The sequence below is a fragment of the Xiphias gladius genome, chromosome 22 (assembly GCF_016859285.1).
Source record: "Xiphias gladius isolate SHS-SW01 ecotype Sanya breed wild chromosome 22, ASM1685928v1, whole genome shotgun sequence".
NCBI lineage: Eukaryota > Metazoa > Chordata > Actinopteri > Istiophoriformes > Xiphiidae > Xiphias > Xiphias gladius.
Genome location: NC_053421.1, coordinates 28,822,696 through 28,833,152, shown reverse-complemented (window position 1 = coordinate 28,833,152; position 10,457 = coordinate 28,822,696). Strand labels below are relative to the sequence as shown.

The following is a 10,457-nucleotide window of genomic DNA, read 5'->3' as shown; positions in this document are numbered from 1 at the left end:
AGCGCGTTTTAAACTTTCCGACGACCCGCTCCTCCCGAGAGGCTGCCGCGAGAAGAAGAAGAGAATTTCTGAATTTCATTTTTTTCCTTTTTTTCCCCCCCGACGGTAAAAGGTGCGATAACCGGACGCATTTCGGGACGCTCTCCTCCACCGGCTGCCGTCACCGTGACAGGGCACCGCGGCGCTGCTCGGTCGCTGCCGGGGCTGGGATGGTCAAGTGACGCCTTTCCTCTTTAAAATCGGCAAAACTTGGAGACAGCATGAAGAGGAAACCTGACGCCCGCCGAGGTACAGAGAAGAAAGTCCATTTGATCGTTTTTATAGGTGTATCGATTTCCATCCGAGAGGATAATTGACGCTTGGAGCGCTGCATGTTTCTGTCCGCAGGGAAATGAGGCTTTTAAGCGGCGAATCAATCCATTAACGGAGACAGCGAAGCCAGACTGGGGCCGGATTCACCTCCTAGGGGCCCCGGGGCATAAAAAAGGATTGTTGAGGCCCCTATGAACCCCCCCTCCTGTCCTCCTTTCCTCAGAAGACACGATTAGTTGATTAAGCGATTAATTGAGTGACAGAAAATTAATTGGGGATAATTTTGATAATTGATTTAGTGTTTACGTGATTTTTTTTTAAAGCAAAAACTCACTGGTATCAGCTTCTTAAATGTGGAAGAGCCGGTGGTCTGTGTAGAAAGACGATTCAAATTCCGGGGAAAATTGAAAGGCTCTGTGTCGCTATTTATCTGTAATTTAAAGAAAATAAGAAAATAAAAAAATTTCCAGATGTATCGATAAAGAAACAATTGTTTGTTTGCAGCCGTACAGTTTTCCTGTGATGGAATAACTCAGCTTTGCCCTCAAAGTTTTTCTTTGTGTTGATTACACAGAAAAAATGGAAGAGAGATCCGATCAAATCCAACTTTATAACAAAGGAGCACAGTAGAAACTGAACCGGTTCGGGTCTTGAAACTAGATTTGCACACAGAGTCAAAGCTGCAAGATGGAGGATGCAGAAGCTGACGTAGCTGTACGTTGTCTGTCGAATTTGCAACTAAACCAGATTACTCGGACCCAACTATACGGAGCACACTCGGGGCCCTTTGGGGGAACCGAGCAGCTGCCCGCTCCGCCCGGTTGCCGGGCTTTGGGGGTTTAGTGCACGGAGGCTCGTTGGTGCCAGCCAGTGGTGGAAGAAGTACTCAGACCCTCGACTCAAGCAAAAGCGCCATTACCACAGCGTAAAAATACTCAATTACGTGTCGGGGTCCTTCATTGAAAATGTTGGTATTATCAGCAAAATGTTCTTCAAGTATCAAAAGCAAAAGTAGTGGCCTCTGTGACTGTTGGACTGTTACATACCAGTATATTGTTGTAGCGTTTTTCTGTTCTAGTTGGTTAAGGTTCAACAAAATTTTAACTGTTTTATATAAGATGGCAACTAACGGTTATTTCCATTATGGATCAATCTGCTGATTCGGTTTGGCCTGTAAAAAAAAGAAGCACAGTAAAAAGTGACATATTCAAACTGCTATTAAAAAAAAAAAAATTTATGTCGATCGACTAATCGATTAATCGTCTCAGCTCTGATTTGATACATGGTTGGTTAGATAATGTATAAATATGCATCGTATTCTCTGAGCTCTTAATGTGTAATTACAGTATTTCCATGTAGTGAAGCCTGAAACAGAAATAGTAGTATAGTCTGAAGTATGAGCCACTCTAATTTGTACTGGAGTTCAGTACTTGAGTAAATGTACTTAGTTACTGTAGGACTGAAGCTAACGATTACTTTCCTCATCGACTGATGTGCCAGTTTTTTTCTCGATTAGTTGATTAATCGTTTAGTCTGTGAAAAATCAAAAAAGTGCCGGTCATAACTGTGCAGAGCCGAAGGTGACGTCTCCCGATGTCTTGTTCGACCTAAAGTCCAAAACCCCAAAGTATTCAGTCTGCAATGACTTAGGACGACGAGAAGCAGTAAATCCTCTCATTTGATAGGCCGAACATTTGGCATCGTTTTGATTCTATCTTCTGTTTTCGCTTGAAAAATGACCGAAGCGGTTGCAGGTTATTTTTCTGGCGGTCGACTAATCGATAGAGGTTCAGCTCAGGGCTCTGGCCGGGCCACTCGGGGACATTCACCGAGTTGTCCCAGAGTCACTCCTGTGTTGTCTTGGATCTGTGCTTAGGGTCATTGTCCTGTTGGAAGGTGAACCTTCAGCCCAGTCTGAGATCCGGAGCCCTGGACCAGGTTTTCATTAAGATATCCCTGTACTTGGCTCCGTGCAGGTTTCCCTCAACCCCTGACCAGTCTCCCTGTCCCTGCCGCTGAAAAAACACTCCCTCTACATGAGGCCGCCCCCACCACGCTTCACCGCTGGGATGGTATTGGGCGTGTGATGATCGGTGCCTGGTCCCCTCCAGTCGTGACGCTTAGAATTGAGTTTCTCGGTTCAGTCTCGGTTTCATCAGACCAGAGAATCTTGTCCTTTAGGTGCTTTTTTTGCAGTCTCCGAGCTTTTTCCATGTGTCTTCCACCGAGGAGATTCTTCCGTCCGGCCACTCTGCCATAAAGTCCAGATCGGTGGAGTGCTGCAGTGACGGTTGCCCTTCTGGAAGCTGGTCCCGTCTCCGCACAGGGTCTGTGGAGCTCAGCCAGAGTGACCATCGGGGTCTCGGTCACCTCTGTTGTTACCGAGGCCCTTGTCCCCCCGATTGCTCAGTTTGGCAGGGGGGGGGGCAAGCTCTGAATGCACTCTATATCAGTATTGTATATACTGCATGCTGACTGTTAAGAAACAGGAAATGCCAGTGGAGAGATGCCAAAGATATGTTTGAGGGTAAATTTAGAAACGGTGATTCCACTGCAGACTGTAGCTAGTCCACCAAAAAAACAACCATTGACAAGTTTATTTTTCATGTGTGAAATGTCCTTCCTACGACATATAATGTAAAAATATAAGGAATCATTAACAAAACCGTTGCTTGGTTTATGTGTTTATGTTGAAAAACAATTATTGATTATTATAAATACGTTTGGCATCGGGTCAAAAAACCCAGCGTCGGGTCGCCTCAGCTAAAGACACATCAGTCACTGATGGTTTACTGTCGTAGCAGGTTTCAGGTTGTGCTGAGTCTCATCCGCTGCAATGCATCATATTTTAGGAGCTTGTCACAGTCGTATGTTTGTAACGATTATTTTCAGTATCCATCAATAATCTGAAAAGTCTGAAGATGAATGGTTTATTCGTTTTGTCCATGAAATATTGAAAAATGACGTCAACAAACGTCCAAAATCCAAGAATGCTCAGTTAACAAGGATATAAAACAGAGAAAGCCAGATGATTCTCCCCTTTGAGAAACTTTAACCTCAGAATTTTTGGCATTTTTTGCTCGAAATACGACTTGAATGATTTCCTACCGATCAATTAATCAACTAATTATTGCAGCTCTGCAGCAGAGTATTTATTAACTACAGCCACCAGAGTAAAACATAAAAAATATTTGCAGGCGATTCTCATGAAATCTAAATGTGAAGTAGTGTGTAAAATATACTGAGTAAATGCACTTTGATGCCTCCCACCTCTTGAGACCGGAAATGATTTTCAATGTGATGACACTGATTAGACCGACTCAGCTTTTCACCGTAATAGTGGACTCGCTCGCTCCAGCCAAGATCAGTTTAAAGTTCAAATTTAGATCCACTTTAAGAAACGTACTCTGCATTTATTGTGATATGCAGCTCAGATAAAGTCTCTACTGGCGCTCGCTGTATCTCCAACACCTCTGCGACACTAGAAACCACCAATTAGATTAAAATGATCTTTTTATTGACAGTTTTTTTCAACACTTTTGCTGTCCTTTAACACTTTTACTGTGTAGCTTTGATGACAAATTTTGATCTCGGTGACTCTTGGTTTGACTCCGAATTCCTCCCACTGACTCTTGTGTGACGCAGCTAAAATGTAAAAGCCGGTTCGGGGCATAATTGCAACACATCAATCAGGGGTTATTTATGTTTTTGTCGGCTTCAGTCGTTTTCCAAACAGACACGATAAAAGCCTTGTCATCACTCAAGCTAAGTCCGTCAGAAAATCTGTCATTTCTCAGCTGGATATCTAATGTTTGAAATCTTTCATGTTTTTTTATGACGGTTTTTATTACAGGATGACAATGTGCTTCCCTGATTCTGAGACGATCACGAGGACAGGCTGTACTTGAGAAAACACTCATTACCTTCAGCGCAATACGCTCGCTCTGCCTCTTATGAGGTGCACAGGGCTGGCAGGAAAGCTGTCCTCTCATTTTCCAGCCTCGGGGAGTTTTTCTCCCACGACTCGGCATGGCTCCAGACTAACAAAGGCCACTCAGGACTGACGTGGACAAAATTATTATTGTGAATTCGACCATGACCAGCTAAAGCAGGTCTCAGTGTCCCGATGATTTTATTAGAGTTTAGTAAAAGGAGGTTTTACGCGTCATTCTTCGAGCTCAAATAACAGGACAAGACTTTATTTGTGCTGCGTGTGTTGTTAATGTCTCCCTTGTGTCTGTCTGCAGTTCACAGGGATAAATTATTCAGCTGTGGTGGAAGTGGAAAACCTGCCGTGCAGAGGATGGCCTGCTGGAGGGAGGGTGCCACCCTCCTGCTGGTTCTGCTGGTTCTGCTCACCCTGCGGCCCGCCACCGGGCGATCGTCTCCACACCGCAGCTTGAGACGTCAAACTCGAGGGCACCACGAACGCCGCGCGCACCAGAACATCACGTTGGCCGTCATTTTACCACAGAGCAACACGGATTACCCGTGGGCTTGGCCTCGCATCGGTCCCGCCCTGGAGCGGGCTGTTAGAACCGTCAACGCCGACCCCACCCTGCTCCCCGACCACCACCTCACCTACGCCTTCAAGAACAGTGAAGACAAGGACGGCATCTGCTCAGAGTCCATCGCCCCGCTCATGGCTGTGGACCTCAAGTTGGCCTACGACCCGTGGGCTTTCATCGGGCCTGGCTGCTCCTACACCTCCTCCCCTGTCGGTCTCTTCACCACCCACTGGGATGTTCCCATGGTTACAGCAGGCGCTCCGGCCGTGGCCTTTTACGGCGGGGTCTACCCGTCCATCACCAACACGGGCCCCACCCATAAGAAGCTTGGGAAGTTTGCCCTGCGGATCTGTGAGCACTTTGGGTGGCGGGAGCACGTGATGCTCATGTTCAGCGACGACAAGGTGGACGATCGGCCGTGTTACTTCGCCGTGGAGGGTTTGTTCACGGAGCTGAGGAGCATCAACATCACCTTGGTGGACAGAGTGTTCGAAGAGAACAAACTGCCAATCAACTACTCCCAAATCCTCTCTGACATTCAGAGCGACGGCCGAGGTGAGTCGCCGGACTTGGTGAAATTGCTCCACCATCTAAATGTTGGTTGATTTAAAAAGTACGTTTTCGGTGCTGCGTGTTTGTCTGTTAGCTAGCGGTTCTTCTCAAAAACGTTTTCACTGGCTTTGGCACCAAAGGTTTATGAGATCCTGAGGTGTTTCCGCTGAGAAACAGATGCTTTCACGGGTCCATTTGGTTCCTGGTGACTGAGACCTGATGGGAGCTGAGCCAGACCGGGTTCATCAGGTCTGGTGGGGTCCTGCGGTACCGCCACAGGTCTCAGGCCTGAACCTCAATACGCCTGTTCCTTTCCCGTTGTGACGTGTCACGATGTCAGCTGTGAAAAAGGTGTATGGCCTTGGGTGTACAGGCAGACTCGCTGTCAGCTCTGGTCAGTGTTTTGGGAGAGTGTGAACTGCAACGGGAATGAGACGCACTGCTGCTCGCTCAGTATTTTGGCCTTGGCTTGATAGACACACTACTGGTTGATGGGAAAACGTGGGGTGAGCGAGGGAGAGGGAGATGACGTGCGACAAAGGTCCCCCAGACGGAAAAATCGAAGCGTGGACGTCACGGTTGCTGTAGCTGTTGTGCGTCTTGACCGCTCCGCCGTCGAGCTGCCGGTATCGCTGCTCTTTTTGAATGCTTACTCGTTGGTGGAGCACGATGCCGCTGCCAGTGTTGCTGTTCTCTCTCTACCTGAGTGGGGGGGCTGCATTTAACCAAAGGGTCTGATTATCCTGGGGTCAATTCGTACCATGTCTGACTTTCCCCAAGCCCTTTTTTTTGAAAACTGGTTTATGCTGGCAGGGTTCACATGTCCCTTATTGACCCGGTCCCGAGTTTTAGACCCGCGAAGGCCTTGCGCGACTGTGATATTTGTAGTTGCAGCTCTACAAACTTTCACTATCCATTAATCTGACAATTAGTTTCATGATTACACAATTTAGTTTATAAAATGTCAAAAGATAATGAGAAAAAAAAAACTCTTTACAGTTTGTCAGACATCAAAGTGACGTCTACATGTTTTGACTAGTTGGAAACTCAAATACAGAATATTCAGTTTTACCACCATATAAGACAAAGGAGCTGAAACCCACAAATGTTTGGCATTTCTGCTTGAAATGATTCATCGATTTTGCTGTTTATTAATTTTTTTTGGAAACGGCTAATCGCCTACTCGTTGCAGCTCTAGATGTTTTATTCCTAAATACATTTGAAAGTAGACGTGTGGAGGTGGAAAGGAAGATTTAAGACGCTCCGTCTTTTTACGTCTTTTCCTTCTGCTTCAGTCAGTAACGGCACAGGATTTTTCACTTTTAAACTCCTCCCAACTTTAATTTAAACATTAGCACTATTTAAAAAAAAAACTAAACTAAACTTGGGATGTCCGTTCCAGCAACAACTAATTGAACACCACACAAACCTCGGTTCTAACAGCCTTGAGCCTCGTGTTTGACCGATCAGTGATGCAGAAAAAGGAAAGATGCTGCAGCGTTGGCATAAAGCCTCAGAGCAGTAACAGCGAAAAGCGTCGGTTTAAAAAAGAACAGGCCCAGTGCACTTGTGTGAAGCTGCACCGATGATGCATCGATCAACCAATGCTCTGGCCGAACTAACACAGAGCTTCTTCATTACAGTTCGTCAGATGGTCGACGGCAGTTTAAAGCTCTGTCTTTTAAAACAACATATGAATACAAACCATTCTCCACATTAGTTCCCCTTACTAGACCTTTACAGCGTTGCATCCGTTTGAATCAGTACGATCCAGGTGAGAACGCTTCCCTTTGATTGGTTCCAGGACGTCTGTAGTTGTGTCAGCTGTGTTTCAGGAAGAAGGCCCCTTTAAGCCTGTTATTGACGCCTGTGAATTTACAGCCCGTAAATGGAGTCAATTTGTCCTTTTCCTCTCCGCTTTTCGGCTCCTCCTGTTTCCAGTAATTCAACTCTAGAAGGAAAAGATTCCTTCAGATACAAACTGCGGGCTGTAAAAAAGCAGACTGCTCTTTCTTCTTAAACTGGTCAAGCTAACAACTAAAGGACTGTTTTGTTTTACAAGAGCGCACTTGTTGGCTTTGATGCAACAGTTTTTATACCAAAATTCAGGTCGAGTTCCACTTTAGTTTTTTCCCCCCGGTGAGTCGAGGCTGCAGCTCACGTAAAACTGACAAATAACAGCGCACAGCAAACTGCAGAGCAACTGATAACCAGTTAATTCCCCTGCACTACCTGCATGTGATCCCGGGTTGCGACGCTCATCATGGGGGAACGGGGGGATGTGAAGGGCGGAGGGTACGGCGAAAAAAAGGAGCTCTTCAGTGTATCTCAGGCGATTTCCCATGTCAAAACACTAAGCATTTAAATTTTGATTTTCAACTTGACAACCCCGAAGTTCCTTATGCAGCCATTAGGGGAGATTTTGAAATGGTTCATTTTTCTTTTTAAGGCTGAAATTTTCAAATATTCCGTTCCCTGATTTATAACAGAAACATCTCAATCTCTTGATTTTCCCAACCTGGCAACCCTGAAGTTCTTTTGACTTACGTCGCCTGTTATAACTGTATAACTAAATGCCAGAAGACGCTGTTGACTGTGGGGCTGCCGTGAAACCTTTAGTAGCGATTGTTCTGATCATATTTTTTCTTTCTTCAGTTAAATGATGACTCATGTAACTGTCGATGAGATGGTGACACGAGTCCGTCACATTATCTGTTTCCCAGAGCCCAACGTGATGATCTTGTCAGTCCAGCTCCACAGATATTTAATTTATGTTGATGTAGTGCAAAGAAAAAAAAAAAAGGCAAGTTTGTGCATGTTATGGCTGAAAACAGGAAATGTTTGCTGGAGATTTATCAACTCGTTATTTCAGCTCTGGTTGACTCCCTTCTCTAGTCTTCTTCGTTAAAACCGCCAGGCGACGATCATGTAGTCAGTAAACCGCTGGATGTGGAAATAAACAACACATCGACCTGAAAGGTTAATTCAGCTGAGACCAACAATCAGTTACTGCAGGTTCAAGGTGACAAAGTCGACAGTTTTCTTTTGTTCCTCTTCACAAAGTGGTGGCTGTGATCTGCGAGAGCGAGTTTTTACAGAAGAAACGATTCGATGTTGATATCAAGTGTTTTTGTTTTTGTTTTTTTTATGGCTGCACCGCTTCATCACGTGGAAGAATGCTGCATGCGTCGTCCATTATTCTGTGCACTTTTCCACGAAATTCAAGCGGACATGTTTGGTACATAGCTGAGGCCTATATCCTACAGTCCTGACATGTTTTCACACCCTAACAGATAATGTCACGCACATTGTTGTCCAGCTTAAAATAAATAAATACGTTGCTCAGTTCCTGAAAAGCTGACGTGTGGGAGATAAGAGGTTCTCACTCAGCAACGTACAGTAAATACAGCCCAGATCACACAAGTCAGTCTCTATCTTATCTTATGGCCTCCGTAATAAATGTGCCAGCTTCTTATCACCGTCTTTGCACATTGTTATTTCTCTGCCACAGCATCAGTGAAATAAACACACACGCACACACTCAGATGCGAGCATCGCCGCAGGCACAAAGCTCAGCGGTGTGTTGTGAATGTTTTCTTGTTGTTTCGGCTGCACAGACCGAAGCCGCAGATATTCTGAGCTCGTGTGAACAGAGTTACACGAACTGTCTCCTCGTCATGGTTCCTGCCTATCACTCTGACATCTCTGCCACGTGACATGTGCCCCGCTCGCCCTGCGCTTGTTAACCCAGACATTAGCTCCGGATCCTCGCCGCAGGGCATCATCGCAGCTGCAGCGGCGGCGGCGGCGGCGGCAGCGGCAGCGGCAGCCAGAAACATGAGCCGAATCGATGCGTCCACAGGCCAGACAGCAGCTCGGCGCTGTAAATGGCTCTGCCCCGAGGACACAGTGGAAAAGTCTGCATCAGTGAATGATGCAGCAGTTTTCCACCACGGAGAAGGTGCTCAGGAGACAAAAATAAGCCTCCAAAAAAAAGAAAAGAAACACATGCCAAGAACAAACGTCAGACAAAAACAGACAAAAACACAAACTGAAATCTATACGGCCCCAAACCTAAACTGTGAACATTTATCATCAGGCTAAACAACATGCTTAGATAATTAGAAAAACATGAATGCTACATTAATGGCACCATTAAATGGAAAACTTAACCACCTCTCAGAATTATTATTAGAGGAATTCATGTATGATACACAGCACATCTCTTATGGAGTTTTAATGCTTCTGAACGCAGCAGTTTAAGAGGATGCTCTTCTGTGGATAAACATGTAAACTTAGAAGACACGAGATATATTTCACATGATCTGGGGGACAAATATAAAGTGACTGACTAAACTGACTCGCTTCTGTCAGCTCGGTGACAGAAAGTTGTGACTATTAAAAGGCAGAAAGTTGCTGTGGAATCACTTTAGTCTGTTTTCAAGCAACAGCGCTGGAAATTAGAATTCGAGCCTCTCAGCTTTAAGGATTTGCTGCTTTTCTTTGTCGACCGTAAACTGAACATCTTTTGGTTTTAGACCGTTGGTTGAACAAAACAAGCAATTTGACGGCATGAGTTTGGGCTTTGGGAAACTGTGACAGGCCCCTTTCACTATCAGTGAAACAATTTTGAAACAGACAACAAATAAATATCAAACACTGGGGAAGAACGGAAAACAGAGACAGACATTTTAAACGAGGACTGGTTTGACATGCAAATAAAATCCAGCAGTGCTAACTGGTGGGGTGCTTTGTACAAAGAGTGGCTATTTAACCGGAGAAATGAAAGCAAAGGACGTGGTCTAAGCAGGTGGGAAGATATTTATTAAGGACAGTCCGACTTTGAGTAAAACTGAATCGGCGCCTGACTGATCTCTGCTCTCCGGGACGGAGCTTTAGCAACACGGCCATAAATTCACCACTGCGCAGTCCGGTGCTTCCTCTATCCGCCGAGGTGTATCAGTCTGTGAACCGGTCGAGAGCACAAACAAACACGCCAGCTCCCAGTCGGCTCCCAGTCGGCTCCCCTCCCCGGTTCCCACAGAGGCATAAAACCTCCCGACAGGGCATTTATTAACAGAGGTC

The 10,457-nt window shown here is 45.6% G+C and overlaps 1 protein-coding gene across 1 annotated transcript in view; it reads left to right on the top strand.

Annotated features, from left to right (window-relative positions):
• The first annotated feature begins 232 nt into the window (after positions 1–232).
• Positions 233–10,457, top strand: part of LOC120784334 (atrial natriuretic peptide receptor 1-like) — an 87,626-nt gene continuing 77,401 nt past the window's right edge. Inside the window, exons 1-2 of the mRNA XM_040118054.1 lie at positions 233–288; positions 4,560–5,375. Of these exons, the coding sequence (XP_039973988.1) occupies positions 261–288; positions 4,560–5,375 (844 nt within the window). The 5' untranslated portion in view covers positions 233–260. The remainder of the gene's footprint in view (positions 289–4,559; positions 5,376–10,457) is intronic.